Source organism: Chlorocebus sabaeus, chromosome 14, assembly GCF_047675955.1.
Source record: "Chlorocebus sabaeus isolate Y175 chromosome 14, mChlSab1.0.hap1, whole genome shotgun sequence".
NCBI classification, from domain to species: domain Eukaryota; kingdom Metazoa; phylum Chordata; class Mammalia; order Primates; family Cercopithecidae; genus Chlorocebus; species Chlorocebus sabaeus.
Genome location: NC_132917.1, coordinates 64,469,250 through 64,494,596, shown reverse-complemented (window position 1 = coordinate 64,494,596; position 25,347 = coordinate 64,469,250). Strand labels below are relative to the sequence as shown.

Sequence of the window (25,347 nt, the reverse complement as noted above, 5' to 3'; positions counted from 1 at the left end):
GCGCCCGGGCCAGTTCTCTGCCCCTCGCCCCCCGCGGGGACCCTGCCCGCCCCGCTGACCGGCCCCACGTTGCCAAATAGCTCAAATGCTTGTCATATTTGCGGTCGCGCGACTCCGCGGGCTGTGCACGCGCTGCACTCGCCGCCGCCTTTGTCACCAGCCGCTTCGTCATTCGCCTGAGCGCTTCTAGAGTGTGGGGGGCGTTACTAGTGGCAGTGGTGGTCCTCAGGCCGGCGTGTCTCCTTCTCTCTCTCCTCCTCTTTCAGCCCGTCCTTACGAGAAAATAGGGGCGCGCCGGCCCGGGAGGGAGCTGGGGGCGGCGCTGCCACCCGGCGCCCCCTGCGCTCCGTCGCCCCTTCCTGCTCCTCCGGCGGCCGCGGCCGGGCTCGGCCTTTATCGCGCCTCCCGGGACCGCGGGGGAGAGGCGGGCCGGGGCGGGGCCGGCGGGGGCGGGGCCGGGCGGCGAGGGGCGGGGCCTGCGGCGCCCGGGCCCGGAGCTCGCGGGAGGCTCGCGGGCCGCACGTCACTCCTGCACGGCGAGTGCTGGAGCACGAGCTGCCGCTCGCTCGGTCAGGGCGCCCCCTCCGCCCGCCTCTCGCTTCCTCCTCTGCTGCCTGCCGCCGCCGCCTCCACCATTGTATAATGCTCGGGGAGCGCAGGCAGAGGACGGCGGAGTCTTAGCTTCGGCCTCGCCTGCTGCCCGCTCCCCGGCGCCACCCTCGGGCCCCTGGAGCGGGGCACTCCGCATGGAGCTGGAGTAGCTGAGGAGTGGGCGGAAACCCCTCCTGATGCGTTAGTTCCCAGGTGGAGCTGCATGTGGTAAGTTCTCTCGGCGCCGGGCTGGAGGGGATCCGTGGGCGCTGGGGCTCCGGGTGGATGGGGGGCGGTGTTGGGACTCGGCCAGGGCCGGGAGAGCCCTGAGGGCGGAGGAGGGGCCAGGCGCCGCCGCGGGAGGGAGCCGGGGACGGAACAGGTACGGGAGGAGCGCTCCCTCCCGCGGCCCCGGCCCCGCGCTCTCGGACCCCCGGCGCCTGCGGGCTGAGCCGCTGGGGGCAGGGCCGGGGTCAGGAGGGGGTCGGGAGCTCGTAGAGCCGAGCGGCGGGTGGGGGCGCCTGGAGCTGTCGCCTCTACAGCTGGGATGTGTGTGCGCGTTGTGGCGGTTGTGTTGTTGTGAACGTGCGAGACTTTTTAAGGCTCGGATTGCTGGCGCGAAGGCTGCTTCACTTTTGAGTTCCGTGGCCGGGTTTGCATCCAACTTGCTGTAGTGCGTTTTTGTGAATTTCCCGGTGTTTTTGTTTATGTTAAAAACGTCCCTTTCCACCCTCTTTTCGCCCATGCCCAAATGAATTGATTTGGGATTTATATGTATATTAAACTGAACGTCTCGTTGGTTTTTAAGTTAGAAATCTACGAGTCATCTTGGTGGTAACCGCCTATGACTGAAAGGGAGGGGGCTGAGGGGAGCCAGCTGTCCCAAGCTCTAGACTTTGTACCAATAAGACAGGGGGTGTCGTCACAGGGCCACTGCATGGAGAGAAAATCGTGTTTTGTTTTGTTTTGTTTCTTGGCTGTAAGTTATCTTACCTTTAGCAGAAGTGGTAGTAATGGATTGAGAATGGGAGTCGAGTTTTAGGTTTAGTTTCTAAGTTTCACGAAAAGATCAGGTATAGTTTGCATTGGAATAACTTTTTGCTTGCAAGCTGAGTCGTTTCAGGAGGTAGAAAGTTAATTTTCACAGACACTGAATGGGGAGGACCGTCAGCAGAGTGAGACAGCCAGCCTCAGACCACAGCAGTTTTTATTTGAATCGAATTGGGCAGCCCCAGTTGGTCTTAGGGGAGAGAGTACATGTTTTCAAGCTTTGTTCATGAAATATGCCTTTTGATTTCTCAATATATGTTAAGAAATATCCATAATGTGTGTAAAGAGCCTAGAAGTTGTAGTCACCAGTAGGATTCCTGAGGCCCTAAGTGTTCACAGTAGCTTTTTGTAATTAGAGACTAGTCCCTGACAAGAGTGATGTGGGCTTTTGGCTTCGCTCCGCCCCTGAAGGACCGTCCACCTGAGAGCGTCTGGGCTGCTTGGCCGATGGGGGTTGGGGGTAGTTGCTCAGCTCAGCAGAAGGCATGTCTCACCCTGGCAGCTCCCATCCCTCCCCCTTTTTATAGAAGTCTATTCTGATATGAGTGTGCTAGGGTGTGCTGTGAAGATGAAAATATCCATCCTAAGATCCCAACTTCTGGAGTGAACAAGAATAGTTTGTTTGTGGATCTCTGCTTTTCTGTTTATTTTTTCAGGGTTCTTTTTTTTTTCTTTTTATTTAAAAGAGACAAATACTTAAAAGTTTTCCATCGACTTCCTTAGAGGTGTATTATATGTTAATATAAAATTTTTATGTCGTTCTTTAAGTTTGGAATCCTTTAACAATTTATTTTTAAACTTCTTTCACCCCCTAATTAAAATGTACATAACCATGTTGTTCTCAGATGAGAAATTTTATTTTGGAGTTGACATCCCCCAACCCCCTTTTTCCTTAACACCCAGCTCTTTTCCTTACCTCATTAAGACAGGTAGGGGAGAGGACTCACATTTTGTAATGCCAACCAAGTGTATGTATGACAGGAGGTGTCCTAGGGAACGGTTTTATTGTCAGGCGAATGTCACAACGTCTTAGGTAACAGCTGCTCAAGCTTGTTTCCCTTGAAGAATTAAGAGAAGGATATTAATTCAGATTTAGAAAATCTTTACACTTCTATTTGCTGAATTGTCCCTCCTTAAAGTTTTTGTATTTAATTGAGAAGCTAAAATATGAATTTTGCCCAATTGCTACACACTGAATTATTACTGATAATGAGCATAGTAAAATAGCAAATATTTTGATATTTTAAAACTCATTCAAATTTGTGTGGCGACTGATAGCCTATGGCATCTGCTATTTTAAACAGGGTTCCAATGGCAGAATAAGTTACAACGCTACTTTAGAAAGGCACACACATGCATCACACACAAAAAACATTACAAAACGTATGAAGGCAGTTTGAAGATGTTCGAATGCAAATACGTAAAAATTTCTATCAATAAAAGTAGCATGCTGCAAGTTATCGGTGTCCACTTATACTACAAAATATTTTACATTTTAGTAACTAAGAAAGGTGAAAGCTGGAACAGAAACTTTGAGAGGTTTCTTTTGCTGTGGTTTCTTGTTAAAGGGCACAGAAAAAAAGTATGAAGCTTTATTTTATATTTCACGTATATCAACAGAATCAAGACCACTTTGTCAATATTACCTATGGAAAAAGCTATGTATAGATAAGAGTATTTGGGACCATGAACTTCAATTCACTCATAGAATTTTTAAAGCTTTTTGGCAACAGAAATTTTGTATTCAGTGTCATGGCATGTCCTATAGGAGATAGCTCTAGTTGCAGTAGTTTCTTGGTGCCTGAGAGAGAGAGCAAGCGCAGGCGCTGTCTCTGATTACTGAGTCCAAAGATCAGGTGTGTACTGAAGGCACCAGAAGGCAAGCTCCAGTTGATGTGAAAATGACCTTACAATAAGGGTGACACCAGTTCTCATAGGTCTTTCTGTTAATACTGACTAGCAAAACATGAAAATCTAAAAGTGCCATGGCCAGTTTATATGCACAACTCATATATTTTGTACCTATTGTTAATAATTATTCATTAAGCAATTGATAGAAATCCACAAGCCAGGACTCCTGTTTAAGAAATGTGTGCCTATTTCATTTAATTTTAGTATGTTTGAAGGAAATGGCTACTAATTTAGAAAACATGATTGTCTCAAATGGCCGGTGCAGTTGGTATTAAAGGCAAACTTCTGCCCTGTGTGCAGATGCTGGGAAACCCTTATGAACAGAACTGTCCCCTGGAGCGTCCGTCACTCATTGTGTGGAGCAGTGTCTTTCTCCATTAGCCCTGTGTGGCAGTTCATTCTTTGTATGAATCTGTGAATGGCATATGTCAGCCCAATAAGACGACATTCCTATTCTGAGTAATAAATAGACTCCTTGTTTTTTTTTTTTTCTCGGAGATCACGAGACAGACAAAACAGGATTGGCTGTCTAAAAATTTTCTTTGAAATACAAATGAAAATTTCAAAGTAAAATCATCGCAATATATTTTATAATATATGATTTCTAATAGGACAGAACAGATACTGCCAGTTTCAACAAGCACCACATATACACAACGCAAACTCTTTTGAAAATTCTGCCCTCTCTGTGGTCTGAGGGATCCCAAAGCTGGAAAGACCCATTTGTCTTTTCTCAGAATCCTCTGTCCCTCATCTGAACTTAATGCTAGGATTCTCTGAAGTAAACCCCACAATTTGATTGATCTATTTTGGAAACCCAAGATCACCTAAGCTGTATTCTGCATCCATTGCAGTTTTCAGCTCAGAATGGAGTTGGCATCTGTGCTCCTGGCCGGCCTCTTCTTACACTTGCACACTGTCTGGCCAGAGCTGGCCCCTGCCTCCCCACAGGGACAGCAGATCAAGGGGTGCATGTGCCCGGCCCACCTCCACCCTGAGTGGAGAGTGGACTGAGCTATGCGGAGGCGTCGGGTGGGGGCTGGAGGGGAAGAGCAGAGGATAGATCTGGAGCCGACTGTGCAACTGCTACAGCAGGTCTGACTAGTTTGAGGTGCCCAAAGGCAGCTTTGTTTTTCTAGTAACTCCAGGTAGCAGCAAACTTCAGTTCTTAAAACTCATTCATGTCTGCCTTACTGTCTTTTTTGTCATTTTATAAAAACCTGTGTCTTTGCAGAATTACTAATTAATTCTAAGCTTTTTTCCTTTAAAAAACCTTCCTAGGCAGTTAACTGAAAAGAAGCTAGGCATTTTCTAAGGACTTCCCCAATAGAATAGTAAAGGGGAAGGGATTCTGGCTCTTAAAGACATGATCTATGTCTATATATTCTGTATATCCGTATGCACACACACTGATGTTTAACAGTGGGCTGAGTGAACCTGTTGAAGAAAAGTAAAATGTACACTTGAATAGACCATGGTCAAAACCACTGAATGATCAAAAGTCCCTGCTCCAGATCAGCCTTTAGCGCTTTGCTTGCCTCTGCTCCAGCCGGCTGCTTATCATTCCACGCCATGCACTGCAGCTCCTGGGGTTTGGAGCAGGCCTGCTAGTGTACCCCACCCTTGTGTTTAGAAGTGTTGCCCAAGTTAAACTCAGAGAATCTGAAAGTCCCAAGGTCATCTCTACACCAGAACAGGTTTGCATAAAATCCTAGTCACGCTAATGAGATACCAAGCTGGCAACTGCGTTAAACTGATCTTCCTGTGTGGTTATCCCATTTTATAATAGGTGATACAGATTTGCTTTTCAGATTTCTTTCCTACTTTGAGGGGACATCTCCCTGTCCATCTGTACCTCTTCTGTGTCTTCCATGCTATCAGAGAAAACCAATCTGCCTGAGGAATTTGGGTGCTATGATCCAGAGTGGAATAATTTTTGCTCTGTCTCTCTGCTTCTCAGGAACTTGGTGGTCTTTTCTGAACTTTTTAAGGCAAACTAATTTTTTTTTAGTAGTTTTACCATGTCCAGAAATAGAAAATGAAGTATGTTTCATTGGCAGTGGTTCTTAGCTGTCTGACAAGTAGTTGGTTTACAATTAAAAATTCGATTCTTCAGGTGGTTCCTGCCTTCTTCTAAAGCTCCAGAAGACAGGTAGGATGAATCGAGTGTGAGGGGGTGGCAGGCTGGGGAGGTTGAGGAAGGCTTTCCGTGAAGACCATTGAAGGTAATTAAAGAATTATGAAGCATTTTCCTTAGAAAATAAATAGTTATTACATTTAGTGTGGTACTCTGATTATTTTTATTGTATTTAAGTGACTTAGCTTAAAGTTCAGTGAGCCATTCATTATCAATGCACAGAAGTCCTTGGGAAGATATATGTTTTATCTCAAAATAGTCCCAAAGTAGTTATTTTTTAATGGCTGCCATATTTACAAAGTATCATTTACTCCCCTCAACTTTAGTTTGTATCCTCATTGCCTTTTTCTTTGTAAAATTATTTTCTATGTGTGAATTATTCAAGTATATGATACAAAGTTTAAATTGTCTTTGTAAAACCTTATTAGCCTGCCTAATTCTTAGAGGCAACTAAACATTCCAAACATGTAGATTACTTACATGGGACAGGTATTTACGTAGAATAGTTATTTCCTGCCATTTGCATGTCTCAAGTATATTTCTATTATTCTGCGCCTCAAATTGTTGTACTCATATCATGTTGTAGAAATGTGATATTGTTCTCTAAGGAATCCAGGTTTAGGCCATACAATACAATGTTCAGTTTTACACAGTAAGTAAAAGAAACAACATTTCTCTGGTTTTCCTCTTTGGACTGCACGGATAAGTTATAAGATGCAATATGTTCTGTATTTGTAAGCAATATTTTAAGTGATTCTTTTGTAGTAATGAAGCATCCAAATTTGAAGGCATGACTAGTTTTTAATTTTTAACTTTTAAGAAACGCTTCTATTGAAGCATTTCTTGAAGTAGCATACTTTATTTTTATTCCTTAGTTTTATTCAGTGGCAAATAGTTGTCTAACTAATAAAACCTAGAAGGCCACCTTCGGTTTTAACTAAGATGTAATTTTATCTCTCACAGAATTGTTCTAAAATCTTCTGTTTCCCTGTTTTAGTAAGACTTACATGTATCTTGAGTCTTGAGGTTTTTTTTTTTTTTTTTTTAAACACAAAAACTGTCACATGCTTTTGGCAAAGCCTTTCCCTCCTACTCTAAGCCCCCCACCCCCTTGACATTGTTTATTAAGGGTCTCTAGCGTGAGGGAGAAAAACAGTGTATCTTTAGGGAAAAGATGCTACAGGAGGATTGAAACAGAATCCCATCCAAGCAATTATAAATACAGGAGAAAAAAATATTTTCATTATGCTGGAGAATGGGGGTTGGGCAATGCTGGCTAGCCTTTACTAGTAAAGCACGTAATCTTATGGGAAAAATTGTCAAATCTGAGAATTCCTTACCCTAATGTTAATGAGGCCTTAGATTCAAAATGCTAAAAACATCATATTCTGACACCAAATTATTACAAAGTAGCATCACAATTCAAATGATTATAATATATAGATATGTTTATGCTTTCCAATTTTCAAATGGGGAGACATTATAACATTTCATCTATTATGAGCATTATTATTGAACATACAACATCATGTAACCTGAACTTGTAATTTAAATAGAAAGAATTCCAGCAGGTAGTTACACATAATGATCTTGCTTCATTATCTCCCTAAGGTTAACTGTGTTACATTTTATAATTAAATGGCCCCTCCCCAATGTCTTTTCTGAAGGGTTTTCCCAAATAACTGCCTGAAGCGGTATCTGTTCAGTATGGAGATAATTTATAGTTATTAAGAAGTAGCAAGTAGGCTTAGTAAAGGCATCTATACTGGTAAAAGTCTTAGCCTAATTTATTGAGACACATTGTTTTATTGAGAGTCCATGTTGGAATCCCCACTGGAAATTCTGAACTGTTGGTTTCTCCACATTCACATCTCCTGACTTGGGTGTGTGTTTGTTGTTGTGTGTTTGTTCTCATTTCAGGAATCCTCCAGGGATTCTAACCATGGTTTTTGAAACATCAGTGTTAACTTTTGCATACAGGGAAACAACCTTTCCTATACACAGTACTTCCAGAGTTTGAACCATACCATAATTTAATTTATTTTGGCCTTGGAAAAGCTCCCAGCTTGCTTAGCATTGTTCTGTGGATACCTGAATTTGAAAACAATCTTGAAAATGTATATACTTTGAGAGCTGTAGGTAGAAATTGCAGTGAAGAATCAGACTTCTGCGCTCCTTGCTGCTCGGCTGCGCCCCCTCGTGGCTGGATGTGATGTGCTGTCTTGCAGAGTTTAAAGAGTTCCAACTTGAATTGGGCGTGCTTGTTTACATGAGCAGTAATAGCTTTCTTCTGTGTGAAAAAAAAAACCTATCAAATTAATATAATAGTTTTCATTGGGGGTGTGAGTAATTTATTGTGCTTATTTTATATGTTTTAATTTTAAAAATATGTATTGGCATGTTGTGGTTTGTAACTTTTTATTATGGAAAATTCCAAACACACTCAAAAGTAAAAGCGAGAGTACAATGCACTGCCTTGTACTTATCAGCCAGCCTCAGCAGGTATCAACATTTTGTCAAATCTCGTTTCATCTACATGGCCAGGTTTTGGGTTTTTTGTTTGTTTGTTTGTTTTGGAGTATTTTAAAGCAAATTCCAGGCATCAGAGCATATTATGTTTTTGTTAACTTCAGGTTAAAAACTGTGTAATTCTACTCAATCTTTTACTTGAATTAAGTGTGCCATTCCCAAGTAATCCTTTTTCTTTATAAATTAAAAAAAAAATTCCTTAAAACTGAGAAAACAAATAAAGCTTTTTTCTTTCTAATTTTTTTTTAAAAATCGAGTGTACCATACTTTTAGCCAGAATCCTTAGGTAAAATAAAACAATTGACAGCATTCTCATTGTCCTTGGAAGAAGGTGATTGGTGTCCATATCTTCCTAAGAGTTGGGATTAAAACTTAAAATTCCCAGCTGGCAGAGGAACCACTGAGACAGAATATTAGAAACATTTTATACCACTTGACATTTATATTCTAAAAAGCCTATTTTCTTTCCAGATGTGTACTAACAAGGCCGTAATTTAGTCTAAAGAAATATTTATTTGAAACATTCTCTCCCAGAATTTGACTATATTTTGCTTACTAAATGCAGTTGTCAACATTTTTAAAAATTATTTTACTAGGAGAAAAGATTATATTTGACAAACCTCCAGTATTGGAAATTGCCTTCAATTTAATAGAAGCATGTAAAAATCTGAGAGGAGAAACTAGAATTTAAAAAATTTGAACTTCAGAAAACAACCCCAAACAGTAAAAGGTGTTTCTTAAATTTACTTAGGGCTTGACTTCCTGGTCGAATTTCAGTGTATGGTCAGGCTTCCCCGCCCCCTGCCCTCTTCTCCACTGTCAAGCAAGCCAGGACTGCTCCTGCAGGTCTTCCTCAAATGCAGGGTCTGATCTTGCACAAACAGCCTAAGTTGCATTGCCCTGCGGGCCCCCGCGCCACCGGTGCGCAGCGGGAGAGCCCGGAGGAGGCGCCAGCAGCAAACAGTGGTATCGGGTTACAGGTTCAGAATATTGCTGGAGCACTGGTGACTGGCTTGATCTAGTGACTGGCTTTATAATTACATTGCCGATTTGTTAGGGGAGGCTTTGTCTTCCTTACCAATTAGCATGGATGTTACTGCAGGGGCCTCAAATTCTGGATGAGCTTTGGTTGTTTTGTTTTTGTTTTTGTTTTTGTTTTTGTTTTAAAGCATCCCGATCCATAGAACTTCATGGGTTCTGTTACTAATACTCCCTCTTGTCTGTGGGCATCCTTACGGTGTCTGTAAATAAGCCAGAGACGGTCTCTCCCTGTTGGAATTTTTGCCCCTGTTTCTGCCCACTCCCCTGGGCCAGACGCAGTTGTTTTGGGGTCCGAGGTCTACTTCTGCTCTTTGGATACCCCAGCACCTCCCCACACTGTGCTGGAGGGGACAGCCCACATCTCGTGCCTGCTGCAGTGTCAGGACACAAGAGGCCCGGCTGAGGACGTGCCTGTTTCTCTTAGCTTCCTTTCTGATTCTGCCAGCATCATCCACCACTGCAACCTTTTCAGGGCAGCCTCTTTGTTTTCACTGGTGTGTTTTCTTGTTCCTTGGGGGAGGAGGGTGTTAAAAGCCTGGACATGATCAGATTTCTTAGTCCAGTGTGTTGTTTAAGGTGTAATATTTTAAGTGTAGAAAGTTGTCTAAGCAAATAGCTTCCCCCAATTAGGATTGGGCTTCTTCCTGCTCAGAAGTTGCTGTGTCACACTACGACAGCAGCCTGGAGGCAGAGCACTGGGGTCCTCAGCGTCCCGCCCTCAGGCTGGTGGGAGGTTCCCTTTTGTCATGAACAGAGGCTCTCCCACTTGGATGCCTCAAAAGCAGGGTCCTAAATGCATTGGAAGGCTAGCCTGTGGAGTGAGAAGAGAAACAGCATATTCTGTGTTTCAGAAGTTGTCTCAAAACAATCCTGGCCCTACTTCGAGCCTCTTTTCGGCTCAGAAGTCTGCCACATGCCCAGCTAATTTCACCAGGGGCACCCCTTTCTTCTACCACCACCGCCAAAAGACACCAGGAGAATGAATGTGTTTCCACTTAGGGCTGTGGGCTTTGGTGGCACAGGATGTCAGGGGAAGGGAAGGACCGCTGCCAGCCTTCTTGTAAGACAATTGCTTTTTTCTCTCAGCTTTTTTCTGACAAAGAAGTGGGTGCATGAGGGCAGATCACTACTTTGAGTGTTGACATTGGGGTAAAGGCCTCATCTTTCTTGTTTTAGCATTAGCATTGGCACCTCTGGTCAGCAACCAGTGGTCACACCAGCAGCCATATGGGACAGTGTATCTGATGAGCTTAGGGATACGACTCATTAAAGCTCCTCTTTGAATTAGGAGCCTTTTTCCTGAGAGCTGTTAGCTAGCGTTTTGAAAACATTCCTGTTGAAGTATAGCGTGCATGTGGAGCCGTGCAGGATCCCGCGTGTGCAGGCCGGTGACTCATCACGAGGCAGGCCCCAGCTGCACTCTCCACCCAGGTGAGCGGCAGAGCATGGCCAGCTCGCCCCACTGGCCACCGGTACACCACGGCAGACACGGGAGTTCAGTGTTGCCTTGTTACCTGACTTTTAAAACAACATACCACTTAATTGTGAAGCGTGCTGCACTCTTGAGAAGAGAGCATACAGAATGTCTAGTTGTTGCTGTTTCCCAAAAGGAAATTGGAAAAAGCTCTTGAAAAAGTGCACAAGGTACAAACCAGTTGGGCTTCTAAGGCGATGCTTTCCTGAGTTCCCCATCTTTCCCCGCACCGGGTGCACCGGGTCAAGGTGGTGCCGAGCTGCACAAGCCCCAGGGGTGCAGGACCAGGTGTCTCCACTCAAGCTTTGATTCCTTTTTGGTCACAAGATCAGTCCCACCTTCCCCAATTATTTTCTCTCTTAAGAATTTAGAACTAAGCTGTCAACCCCCTTTTAAAGTCCTTTTGTGGCATGAATTCGCTTTCTCCAGACACTGAGTAGAAAAGTCTGTCAAGAGTTTTCCTTCTGCCCGGGCTAATGACAGTCATTTGGGATGAATCAAGTTAAAACATAATGCAGAGTTTTACATCTATGAAGACTTTTGCATCTTTTTTTGACTGGCACAGAGAAACCCAGCAAGCCAGTCTTCATGGGCTGAGGAGGGCTCCCTGTGCAGGCCGCTTACAGCCCCCGCACTGCCCCCAGGGCCTGTCGAGGGAGCTACCAGGATGCTGTGATGTCTGAAGAGGCTGGGGTGAGCCTGCAGGTTAAAGCAGTGATTTTTGTTGGTGGTGGTAGGATGACAGAAGCGGTAGTTTGGAAAAGTCTATTTAATACTCTCACTTTAAAAAATCATAACATTTATTTTGATGGTTCAAATAACATTAAAGGACAGTAATTTTTTTAAAAAAAGATTTTAAAGAGGTGTAGCTTTTAAATAGTTGGAAAACATTGAGCTAAAGATAACTTTTTCTGATTTATCTTTTAAAAAATTGTTTGCTTTTTTTTTTTTTTTTTTGCAAAATATAGTAGTGGGAGTTGTTACTTATTCTTTTAAACGTAAGTACTATTTCAGTTCCTTTTTGAGCTTCGGATGAGATCCCACCGCCATCACTTTAAGACCCCAGCAAGGAGAATCTGGGCCCCACTGGGCCAGTAGGATCTGACACATGAGTTTGAGAACCTGAGTTTTGTCATTAAAATTGAGTTTCAGACATCTTAACTCTGCATGCAGGCTTTTGTTTTCTAATGTCAGTTGTCAGTTACTATCACAAAAATGCTGTTCATTCCTTTTTGCCCTGCTAAATTAGACACAAATAAGGAAGGCCTTGGGAATCAAGATTAACTGAATAAAGATATCCTCTGGCCTAAACTTGAAATGGCCTGATGAGGGAAAGAAGAAACGGTAGTTCTCAAAGTGAGGTTCCCAGACCAGCATCACCTGAAAGCTTGTTGGAAATGCCGATTCGAGGGCCCCTCCCCAGACGTGCTGAAGGAGAAATGTGGGAGGTGGGGCCCAACCGCCTGTGCTTATCAGGCCTCCAGGTGAGCCTAAGGCTTTCCTGTGGTTGAGTGAAGGATGGGAGAGTGGCTCACAGAAGAGCTTTTCAGCTGGAGCTCTCCTGCCTACTCTGTATCTCAGCTGCTGGTGCTTTGCGCCACCCTGATCCGCCCTGTAAAACCGTTCAACTGGGAGGTCTGTGCAACCCTCTTGTTCCTCAGATCCTCCCTCCCAGACACAGTTCTCACTCAAGGACACACACACACACACACACACACACACCTGTCTCTGTTTTTACAGTGCTGCCCTGGCTCACATACACACACACACACACACACACACACACACACACCTGTCTCTGTTTTTACAGTGCTGCCCTGGCTGCCCCTTGGTGTCTTTCCTCATTATTTCCACTTACCGTTCGTGTATTCAGTGACTATCTACGGAGCATCTTGTGTTGGAGACTGCCGTCTGCTGAGGATGCAGAAGTGAACAAAACACACACACCGCCTGTGCCCTGGGGGGCTCACTATCTTGAGACGGGAAACAGATATGAAGAGACAGTCCCTCCTTAAATATAAATTTCAAATAGGCTACGAATCTATTTCCACCGGTCTCCCGGCTGCCCCCAGCCCACAGAAATCTCTCAGACTCCTTACGGTGGGAGTCTCTCAGATTCTGGAATTGCATAACCCCAAAAAGTCAAGTCATTCAGGTTCCTGGTCCTCTGGTCCTTTGACTTCTGAGGACACTTCTAGTGAGTGACATTTGTTACTTTTGAGCATCTGCCCGGATTGTAGCTTTTGAGGGTGGGGTCCTTCCTAATGAAAAGTTGCACAGTTTAAAACTAGTTTTGGTGTACAGAGTTGTGTTTAGTATGAAATTTCCTGGAAAACTCCAGAAGTTTTCATTTATGTCGCTACCTGTGAGTTTTGTTCTTTATGTTTGAAACTTGGTTTGCTGCAGTTAATAGTTGCTAAAATTAATGTTTAGAAAACTAGAATGCTAGGAATTTGTTTCTGAAAAGTTTACTGGGGAGGGAAGTCGTTTGATCTCAAACCTCATGTTAAGAGCCGATGACTATTCAGTAGAAAAGTGGCTGTGGTTAGTTTTAGGCCCCTTAGGGTGCGCAGAAGAAGGAGGAGCACCCACATGATTCCTCCACGTGGGAGTCTCCAGCCCCACCCTGGAGCTCAGGGTCACTTTGGGTCTTTGTCTGGAAAAATTGGGTAGAAGGCATGGGTTTTTTAGGCTTTGGTCTTCACCAGCCAAGGGAGGAGATGAAGTGGAGTGTCAAAGCCCTGGGGTGACCTAGGAAGCCAGTGGGTCACAGGCTCCCCTTTCGTGAACTCCAGGCCCACCCTCCACAGGAACCACAGCACCCCCTCCCTAGAGTTACCTAGACATCCTTAGCGAGCTCCTGCTACTGCTTCATCTTCAAGTTGCAGCCCAGTGAGGCCTTTTTGAAAGGTCCCTTGCCTCTCCAAAGGGCGGTTAAAGAACTATTGTTACTTTCTTAGATGCCTGAGGAAAGAGAGGCTTCTGAGGAGCTAGGAGCTGGGCCGACCCTGACCTTGGCCAGCCTGAGCCAGGCCCAGAGAGGCCCGGAGGGGCTGATGCGCTTGGCTTCTTGCCCTCTGGTTCTTGAGGGCGTGTCGTGTCTTTTCTCCTTTAAATTGGGCCCTGCGTAAGGAGGTGGTTGTTACACAAAACCCTGAGAGTAAGAGTTCCCACTGCCCTCCCCATCTAGGAGTTGGAGGCCTCTTCTGAATATGCTCATTGTAATGTTACTGCAGTGTGTCAGGCAAACTTAAGGAAAATGACTTCACTTTTTATTATGTTGCATTGTATTCCTTTCTGTAACAGCTTAGATAGGATTAAAAATCAAGATGACATGCATTTTACAGTCTTACTGGGTATGTGGAGTCAGTTTTGCCTTATAATATAATACAAAATAGAGAAATGGTGGCAAACCTGACTTGAGGTACACTCCATCAGGGGTCCTTATTCACACCTCTGAAGCGCATCCAAGATTTGGTGTGTGTGTGTCTGTTCCTGCTCACAGATTTTGCTTACCGAGCCCTCTGCCCTCCCCTTCCAGGCAGCATTACAGATGTCTTATCAGGCTTTCTCTAAATCATTAGGATTAGCACACAGCTCTGGCCAGCTGGATCATTCTAATTGGAAATTAGGTGCTTCTCACATTGAAATCCTTCTGAAAATATCTCCAAAGATCTCTTTCAGCTATGGGAATTCTACTAAATGCCTATAGTATTTTGCATGACCTGTATACTTTTAAAATATGTGAATTCTGTAGATTCAGTGATTATTTCTAGAAAAATGCATTATTTAAAAAGTCTTGTTGTTTGTTCTAGTAACAAGTCTTAAAAAGACAATTCTGCATTGATGACTATAAGAAGAGTCTACACCATCTTCCCTAAATGTTACCTCTCCTCTAGAAAACCAATAAAAATCACTAGTTTATAGTTTGTTTTCGGTTGTATTTTGTTTTACGCTTACGGACAATGCTTCTCAAGCTTTCTGTGACGAGGGGCTCTCTTGGTTCCCTGGCCCCCCAGCTCCTACCTCCTAAGAAGCCTCTCTTTCCTCAGGCACTCTTAAGAAAATAACAATAGTTCCAGGCTGGGCCTGGAGTTCACGAAAGGGGGGCCTGTGACCCACTGGCTTCCTAGGTCACCCTGGGGCTTTGACACTCCGCTTTATCTCCTCTATCTTTCATAGACTTTAGTAAGATGCAATCAAAATAATTACCATAAAATGAAATAAAAATACAAAGTTATGGAAAATAGAAGCCCCATTAAAAAAAATTCCATGTACAGACATACAGTTACTGTGTACATTTGCTGTAGAAGTTTCTAAATAATAAAATGTCTCTCCGTATCTCATCATGGACCAGTAACAGTTCACAGACAAGCACCATCTGTGGCCACACTTCAAGAAACACTGTTTTAGAGTGTGTATGTATCTGTGTACTCACACATTTAAGTGTGTTGCCATGATCACATTATAACATAACATAGATCTTAGAACTTTATATGAGAATTAAATGCACTTAGTAAGCTCTTTAGCAAAAGTGAATTTTTTCTATAAGTATTTAAATGCTTAAATTATAAGCAAATACCAATAGTATACTCATGAATACAGTTATGTGTTTCAAAACCCAGTTGTCCAGTAGCACCTCTGATGCATGAACTAGAAAATGTTTTGCAATGTGAGATGAAACCACCTTCACTCTGATTCACCTTCAAGTTTAAACAGATACTTTAGATAGGAAATGTTCTATGCAAAGTAAATACACAAATGAGACTTTTAGCACTAAACAGTAGGAAATATGTCTATCACATGGAGTATTAGAGAAACCAGCTGTTACTATCATAACCTTTCTTGCCGTGGAGAACAGTTAATTACTGGACTGGTCATTGTGATTGACAGCCATTTTTTAAATGTTAACAAAATGAGGGGAAATGTTTCATGCAAGTAACTCCACATTCTTCGTAAGCATTAACAAATCTCAAGCCAGTTCTGATGTTGATAGGTCGCAGCTTGTTCATCTGTCTCTTCTGGAGACTGAGACATGAGGTAGGATGGTCTCAAGTGGCAGATTCCATGTCCACCTGTATACTGGCCTTGAGGGCAGCATGGCCTGCTTTCTGACAAAGTATGAGAAAGAAGTTCTGTGAAGTTTATATTCCGTTTAGCCTTATTTCTTTAGGACGAGACTTGAAATTCAAAATGGTGATCAGGTGCAGGAGGGGATGTTTAGGCTCTTGAAGGCCAGGGTATTCACGTGGGGCTCCCCACTGGGCCTGGCCAAGTGCCTACGACAGTGTAGATGTGGAGAAGTTAATAGAGGATTGAATGAGGTGTGATCAATCAGCTGAAGCAATTCATTAAAAGGTAAGTGGCATTTAGAAGAGAAATTGGATAACTACAAAGCAGTTGCCTATATATGAAGACATGAGAGTGAGTCACACTGAGGACAGGCTTAGCAGGAGTCCCTGAGAACGCTGCAGCGGGAGACGGGGATGGTGAGGGGCAAGCATGGGCCCGGCTTCATTTGAACCATGATCCTCGCCTGAACACCAAAAGGCAGATTTCTTGTTAAATGGTTAGAAAGTGAGGTCTTTGAGCCAAAGGCTAATGGACTTGAGATTGTTCTGTTTAGACAGTAGACGTTCTGAAAGGAGGTGGTGATCTTGCAGAGTTGGAAGGACCACTCCCTAGAAGGTGACAGCCAGATGACAAAACGTATTCAGTAAGGCCAGAGCAAGAGAGGACAGTCTGGCCTGTGAGCAGCCGGCAAGGTGGGGCAGGAGTTCCTCGCTGCAGTTTTAAAATTCCACCCATTACCGGATTCTCAGGGTCTGAGATACGAGGTCATGGTTTCTTCAAAATATGCATGTATCTCTGGAATCACAGGAGGTATTTTGTTAGAAAATGTCTCAAGTACCCAAACAGCAATGCTTATAATCAGAACTAATTACTTTAAAATTAATCCAGTTGTCTTCAGGCATAACTATGCGTGGATGAAATTGAGCCAAGGAAAAAGTTAGGCTGGGAAATATGCATTCCTCCACTTGATTCTACAATGGAAAGTGGTGGCGGCTCAGTCACTGTGGTCATTAAACACACGCGCAGTGCTTTACTGCATGTCACCAACCAGGCAGAAAGGCTCTATGCTTAATGAGGAAGGAAAAGCATTTTGAAAGCATACACAGTTCTACCCAAATTGTACATGTTCCCTTTCTTTAACTTGGTTCTTTTAATCCCTTAAGAAGTGCTCAAGCTGTAATCTGTGACACCTATATCTGTTTAGGTCATAGCATTGTAAGTGTTTTCTTGGGCTTTAAAAATAAATCTACTTGGGGGAGGGAAATTGAACCTGCATGATAATCTTAGGCATGCGAACACAAGCACATGAGCTGAGAAAGTCAAAATCATGGTTTCCATGGTAACTCTCAACTTGTCTGTGTCGTACACATTTCTCAAGAAATACACTCACCAGACTACCTAGTGATAAAAATTGCTCCACAGGCATAGAAATGTGGATTTTCTAACTCTCTCTTATTGTAAAAGGTCTTCCTTCCTCCCACCCCTAATTAATCCACATGTACTTGTAAATAACCCTGGGCAGGAAACTGAGGTCCAAGTCCTGCCCTCTAAATCAGTCTCTTTTTTTATGGTAGAAATCAGCTTTCATGTGATTAATGCCATTTCCTCCCTCTCCCCTCTGCAGATTTATGTTGGGTAAAGGAGGAAAACGGAAGTTTGATGAGCATGAAGATGGGCTGGAAGGCAAAATCGTGTCTCCCTGTGACGGTCCATCCAAGGTGTCTTACACCTTACAGCGTCAGACTATCTTCAACATTTCCCTTATGAAACTCTATAACCACAGGCCCCTGACAGAGCCCAGCTTGCAAAAGACCGTTTTAATTAACAACATGTTGAGGCGGATCCAGGAGGAACTCAAACAGGAAGGCAGCCTGAGGCCCATGTTCACCCCCTCCTCCCAGCCCACCACGGAGCCCAGTGACAGCTACCGAGAGGCCCCACCGGCCTTCAGCCACCTGGCGCCCCCATCCTCCCACCCCTGCGACCTCGGAAGCACTACGCCCCTGGAGGCCTGCCTCACCCCAGCCTCGCTGCTCGAGGACGACGACGACACGTTTTGCACCTCCCAGGCCATGCAGCCCACGGCTCCCACCAAACTGTCACCTCCAACCCTCTCGCCAGAAAAGGACAGTTTCTCCTCCGCCTTGGACGAGATCGAGGAGCTCTGTCCCACATCTACCTCCACAGAGGCGGCCGCGGCTGCGACGGACAGCGTGAAAGGGACCTCCAGCGAGGCTGGTGCCCAGAAACCCGATGGTCCTCAAGAGAGCCGCGCAGATGACTCAAAACTGATGGACTCTCTGCCTGGGAATTTTGAAATAACGACGTCCACGGGTTTCCTCACAGACTTGACCCTGGATGACATCCTGTTTGCTGACATTGATACGTCCATGTATGATTTTGACCCCTGCACTTCCTCATCAGGGACAGCCTCAAAAATGGCCCCTGTGTCTGCCGACGACCTCCTCAAAACTCTGGCTCCTTACAGCAGTCAGCCTGTCGCCCCAAGTCAGCCTTTCAAAATGGACCTCACAGAGCTGGACCACATCATGGAGGTGCTTGTCGGGTCCTAAGACCCAGGGACCCAGCGACTGTGCCCACCCAGACCCCAGAGCGTTCCCATAACCCTGACAATTCTCCACACTGTGCATGCACCCTTGCTTGCCTTTTTCAGAGAAAAAGAAAATTTTACAACAGGATCACACTAGTTTTTGCTTTGAGCAGAGTTGGAGTGCCTTCATCCAAGTATGACCACTTGTAATACACTTTTTTGAGTGGTTCCTCAGAGACCTACTACCCTGGTTTAGGAAAGAATCCATTTGAAGACAATGTTGCAATGTTGAATGACAAAAATAAACAGTTCAAGTGAAGCACAAGGATTAAGTTGGGAAAGCTGTAAATTGCATGTGCATATTTGTCTATTTTTTCTATAAGTTTTATTGCAAGAGGTAAAGAAGAAAACTATATATATATATATATACACACACACACACACACACACATATATATATATATATCTCTTATTTAGATAATCTCAGTACCTTTTCTGGCATTTTCGCCCTGTATAGGTTGACTTGGCAATTCGGCCTTTTTAGAGGCATTAACTACTCCTCGTAAGTGTTGCATTTACATGGCTGTTTAGAAAACTGCTGCCCAAATTTATTTTATATTTTTGTACAGATTCTGCAGTTTATGATATTGTTTTTCTAAAAACAAATGCTGTTTATACATATGAGATAGCTATTTTGATAGGATTTGCTCACATAGTTCCTGCAAACTTCAGATGTACAAGTTGCACTTGTACTTTTATAGAGTTGTAATGTTTTATATGTGTATGGTGCAAGAGAAAATTGGATCAAATCAATCTGCAGTTGATGTCCCCAAATGCAAACACAGGCACACACATGCACACACACGTAAACGCACACACACAGCGCTTTAAGAAAGGGCCAGGTGATATCACACCCAAATTTCACAAACACTGACCCCCTGGCACCAACACCTGCCAGTACTGTGACTTCCAAAGCCAGAGCCACATGTGCTCAGCAAACTTGCATTAAGCAGTTGGCGGGAGATGGCTGTGGAGCTGGGGGTTTAAGTGATGGTTCTCTTTTGCTCCCTCTTTTGAGGGTAAAGCTACCGTCTTTCTTAAGAGTGTATTTATGCCAAGTTCGTGCTTTTAATTGTTTTTATTTTGTTTTTTAATGAAAGCCTAGATCTTTCCTTTTTGGCATAATTTTTATGATGACCTGAAATTTTACATCTGAACAAAATTTTATGAAAAGCAACCAACTTCTTCATGGAACTCAGCCCTGTTGCAATGCTTAGGGCCCTTAAAGAAGAAAATCTCCCCAGAAGGCATCCATCATGTTGCTAAATTGTCTTCTGCAGCTTCCTTTCCCTAGAGTTTTCCTTCTGTTGCTAAGAGCTGAAAGTGGCATCTTCACGATCACCACAGTGAGCTTGGCTCACCTCGGCCGGCCCGGGATGCACTCTTACAACATGTGTGACTCTTGAACCTGGATTTCATCACATTACGTCACAGCTTCCCATCTGGTTGCTTTCCTAAATCAGCTACTTTACACTTGTCAAGGCTGTTTTACCCCAAAACTCAGACAGGACTTTCTATGCATGTTTTCCCTCCTGCCCCCAATCTCTACCCCACCCCCAACCCCTGCCCACCTTATCTCCCAGGACACACTTGAGAAGTAGCTTTTTATTCCTAGTGGTGTACATTTAATTTGAAAAAGTTTGCAATGTATCATGCTTGTTGCCGAAACTGTTTATGGCCTTCTTGTTTCAGTTTTTTCTTTTCTTCCAATGGTACTTTAGCTGTTGAGTGCAGGTTACAACCTATATTGTTATGCAGATGGCTTCTTTAGGAATAACTTTTATATTTATTTAAAAATGTTTAAATTATGGGATTTTGTTTTGTTGTTGTTGTCGTCTTTGTTGTTGGTCATTTGTCACTATTCAGTCACCTATTCTGCTCACTTCTTGCCATGGATCAAATTGGGTCTTCCTGGCTAATTAAAAAAGACAACTTTATAAAATGGCACTTTAAGCAAGCCATAGATAGTTTTATTTTTGTAATGCACATGGCAAAGCAAAGATGTTTGTGATGAAGGAACTGCTCATCTAAGCAGAAGATTTGAGTGTGATATGATAAAGTCTTTCTACATTCTAATTTCTTCCCCCACTTGAATGTGTTTTAAAGGCTAGTTATCAACTCAGTAGAGCAGTGAGAAACTGATCAAATTGCACTTGTTCTCCTACAAGCAACCTCCACGCAGACACCTCGTACTACTACAGGTGTGTCATTTCCTTTAATAGGACCAGGGACCATGCAACTGAGGTGAGGGTTGTAGTAGATGCTTCCAGTGTCAGTGTGCCTGTTAATTTTAAGAGCTTTCCTTTCTTGCAGAGTACAAGTCTGCCCAGATTCCATGCTTTCTATAACTGGAGGACCCGGCAAACCTGCCACATGCTGCACACATCTACCTACATACACATATACAATAGTATTGATGATTCTGAACAATAACAGGGTACAACAGTTGGTTTGCTATTGTTAAAAACTGATTTACAGTAACTTACAACAACTGTACTTTTGTTGGATTAGCAAATCATGTGTTTAAACAAATCCCATATGTTGGGCAACAGTTCAAATAAGCACAGAGAAGTGTTGCCCAAACTTGGTTCTCTGACTCTCATGTATTTGTAAGACTGGGCTTCAAAATCAAAACAAAAACCCCAATAACAGCAGGCAAATGCTTTTTAACTCAGATACCCTTGCCATAAATCCTTGATACTCAAAGTGTAACAAGAAAGACATGGAAAATTAGCAGCCCATTTTTCAGAAAGATCAAAATGATCTAGGGTTCTAATTGCCTTTGCATCCTATTCTTACAAAGTGTTGTCCCAACAGGGAACAGTAGGAGCTGGAGTGGGATCTCCAAGTCCCAGTTTGAGTGTGGGATGTGCTTCCAGCAGTGCCTTCCCCTTTATGAAAGATACCACACGGCATCCAGGGCCAGGCAGGCAGCTTGAGGTGCCTTCACGAGAAAGCTGAGCTGGGGCTGGGAGAGGACAGTTATTGACAGTGATGTGCAATGAAGTGACAAGATGAGAGCAGAATCGCAAGAGCTTTGAATTTGAAGTGAGTTTTTTTTTTTTTTCCATAAGTTATTTATTCCTTTTTTCTGTGTAAATATATTTATTTTACTGTGGAGCGCTAACATCTGGATCGTAACGTGCAGAATGTATGGTAGGAATGTATTCTCTTGTAGGAATGTAAATCTGTATTAAAAGGGGGTCCAAGCCAGGCCCCTGGGTCTTCTCATTGTATGCACAGTCTGCATTCATTTTTACTCTTCTCTAATATGGGTCTATTTGAAATATGCAAAAGGTATGGATGAGAAATGTTTTAATACCTCCAAATTTTTAAGAAAAGCATCAAAGGGTTGATATTTTTTAAAGTTTTTTTAGTAGCACTTTCTCTGGATGACAGAAGGGGCAACCACATGGGCACCCTCGTTCATACCAAAGGGTGAGCAGTGGCCAGAGCCTCCTCTGCACCTCTCGAGTGTCTTTACCAATTGAGCTTTTTATCGCCATAGCCCCTTGGAGTGTCCCAACTGCCCTGAGGTCAATCAAGGAAAATTTCTTAATGAAATAAGCTCCAAAGAGCCAAAGTATCAACTTACAGATCGTTTTTAAAGCTTAAATTTATTAACCACCTTTGCGGTAAACAATGAATTATGAATACCGCAGGGCAGCCTTCTTAAATGACAGATGTAAAAAAAAGTAATAAGAGACTCTACTTTGTGCAGCGATTGCTAGTCTACTCTATAGGAATTGTCTTAATTTGAAAACCTTGCTGTTACAAATTGGACCTTTATACGTTTTCTAAAAACAATGAAAAGAGCATATTTAACCTTTTCTGGCTGTAAATGGTTACCTTCCTGTAGCTGCCCCGCACCTGGAGGCATGGAGTTGTGTGCGTCCTGCTTATGTACAATTGTTTTCAGTGTTTCTAAGAACGAGTCTGAATGGTTCTTGAAAATTAGCCAGGATCAAATGCTATTGCAGACGAAGCCAATAAAAAGTTGGACTTCTTTTGGGGATAACAAGTTTGGAAGAGAAATGCAGGCCATATGTGCGCATGACCGAGATTTTGAAAGAAGATGTACATAGTGACATGTTTGGTGCATGGTTTTGAGGAGGGCTTTTGTCAAAAAGGAGGTATAACCTTTCCCCCACAGACCTGAGAGCTGTGCCTTTTCTATGCAATATTACAGACATTACATCGGAACCCAGATGGCTGTATTCACATGTAGGTTTGGGCTGTAATCTAAACAATTGGACAGATTAAATGTACATGGAAATGAGCAGTCTTACTTTTGTAGTTTTATATTATACAATAAACAGTTAAAAGATGAGAGAGGCATGCTTGCAGTTTTCTTTTGATGGGAACTCAACCAGCTTATTTGTGACAATGTGCTCACATTAAGCAAAGTCCAGCAAGAAAGAGCAGCAGGGGGGCCCTGAAGGAGTGGGTGCTGCTGGTCTTCCTGAACCCTCCTGGTCTCAGGAACCACCCTTCTCTCCTGGTTTTCCTCCTGCTTCTTGGACCCTTCTGGACCTCTTTCTCACATCTGTGCCCCAGCTCTCTTTAAAACATTGTTTTTTCCAGGGTTTGGCCCATGCCCAACTCTTCACTGAGCCTCCACTCCTGCTGCCACTGGCTTTCCCAAGGTGATCTGATCCACTCAGGATTCTCAAAACTGGTCTCCAGCCCCTGCCTCTCTCCTGAGCTCCAGACTTCAGTATCTACCAAGATTTGCTCCCTCATGCTCGGGGTACCTAAAGGGCTCTCATTTCCCTGGGGGCTGATTCTTCTGTGGGCTCGTTGTCTTCAGCACTCCGCTCCACACAGTCGCCCACCCTTGCGGCCTGTTCCACAGTCCCAGCCATGTCATTCCCTCTGCTACCTCTCCATCCTCACCACAGCGTCCCCGTCTCGGACCCTTCCTCCCTCCTTGCCTCTGACCGCCGTACCTGCTTCCTGACCAGTCTTCCTGCCGTGATCATCTCTCCACCATCCCTGATGCTGGAGTTGACGTTCTAAAATGCCAGTGGGTCACGTGATTGTTGCACGTCCTCCAGGTGTACCCCCCGATTATACCATCTGAACCCTGCCGCTGCTGTCTTCCAATGGGGAGTACGGGAGACCCTGTGCAACCTCCTTGGCTGCTGGGCTGTCTTGGATGGAGTCATGGGATCTGGCCTCACCTAGCCGGGGCAGGCTTTTATTTTGGTGTGGTTGGGCCACCACACCACTGGCGAGGGAAAAGGGCGGGATGTGTGAGGCCTGGGAAGTGGAGGTTCAGCTCAGTCAGCGGTGGAATGTGGAGTAGGGCGTGAAGTGCTGGGGAGGTGTTAGGGGCTGAATTGTTTCCCCCAAGAAGATAGGTTTCAGTACCTCAGAATGTGACTTTAATTTGGAAATGGGGTCTTTAGAGAGGTAATTAGGTTAAAATGAGGTTATTAGTGTGGGCCCTAATTCAGTGGCTAATGTCCTTAGAAAAAGAGATTTGAACACATACACGCACACAGGGAGAAGGCCATGTGACAATGAAGGCGGAGACTGGGGTGGTGGATCTACAAGCCAAGGAGCGCCAAAGATACCAGCAAACCACCAGAAGGCAGGAGAGAGGTGTGGGACAGACACTTCCTTACGGCCCTCAGAGCAGCCAAGCCTGCTGACACCTCCATCCCGGACTCCTAGCTCTAGAAAAATAAATGTCTGTTGTCCCAGTCACCCAGTTTGGGACACTTTGTTTCAGCAGCCCTAGCACACTGATGCAGGGGCAGAACAGGGCGAGCACTTTCCAGACACCCCGCAGAGATAAGCACCAGGCAAGTAGGACGGAGGGTCCGTTGTTCAGTAGACTGGTTTGTATCTGGAATTAGGAGCATCTGCTATTAATTAATGATAAAACTTTGGCAAATCATTCAATCTCTGTATTTATGAGGATGAGATAAAGCCGTGGCTCCCAGAGCTCTTTGAAAATGTTGACAGTACAATGAAAATGCAAATTATGAATATCCTCATGCCTAGAGCTGTGCCCAGCATATGGTAGGCACTCAAAACGTTTGTTGAATGAAAAGAAGAAAAAACAATCTTGCAGTTCACCTTTCTTTACAGAATGAGAGAAGCCCAGCACTCAACATCTTTCTTGTCTGGGTCCTAGGTTCACTCCACCCTCACCCTCGGGGTGTGCTGTTTTGCCAGCACGCACCAGCGGCCTGCCTCCACGTGTCCTTGCTTGCACCTTCCCCTTCTGCTTCTGGAAATTCTGCCTGTCATTCCAAGGCCAAACTCAAATTCCTGTCCACGAAGCCTTCTCTGCATGCCCGGAGTCAAAACCAGCCTCTTCCTCTTCTGGGCTTTCACAGGGCTCCGTGCCTCTGCAAATGCACTTAGCAAGTCCTGCCGCGTCTTTGGATTAGCTGTGCAGTTTGTTGCCTCTGTATCCCCAGTATCCTTAGGAGCAGCAACCCTGTGTTGTTTATCTTTGACAGAGGTTGGCAAACTGCAGCTTACAGGCCAGAGCCTGTCCACTGCCTGCCTTTGTAAGAAAAGCGTTGCTGGAACCTGGCCCAGCTCATGTATCTGTGTGTTGCCCTGTGTGCTATCTTAGTACGATGGCAGAGTTGAGTAGTTGCAAAAAGACCACATGGCCCTCAAAGTCTGAACTGTTTGCTATTTGGCCCTTTACAGAAAATGTTTGCCAATTCTTGATCTTTGCAACTCTCCCAATACTTAGCACAGAGTCTGACCATAGATGGGATAGGCTCAGGGCTCCATAGACTGGGGACACACACCCCTGAAAGATGAATACGGTACAGGCGTCAGGGGAATCCTAAGGGCGCAGAGTGCTGGAGGTGGGGTTTCGACGGCCAGACGGGGCATGGTGGTCTGGAAAGTTACACAAGAGTGGACATATTCAGAGAGCTTAAGACTTGGGAGGGGCCA

General features: G+C 44.3%; 1 protein-coding gene across 2 annotated transcripts in view; it reads left to right on the top strand.

Annotated features, from left to right (window-relative positions):
- Positions 1-22,747, top strand: part of SERTAD2 (SERTA domain containing 2) — a 122,261-nt gene extending 99,514 nt beyond the window's left edge. The window contains exons 1-2 of one of the 2 annotated variants that reach the window (XM_007970440.3): positions 507-819; positions 17,431-22,747. In XM_007970440.3, coding sequence (XP_007968631.1) covers positions 17,435-18,379 — 945 coding nt within the window. In that variant the 5' untranslated portion in view covers positions 507-819; positions 17,431-17,434 and the 3' untranslated portion in view covers positions 18,380-22,747. Of the gene's footprint in view, positions 1-506; positions 820-17,430 lie in introns of those variants that run through there. The other variant, XM_007970441.3, reaches the window with a different exon arrangement.
- The last annotated feature ends 2,600 nt before the right edge of the window (positions 22,748-25,347 follow it).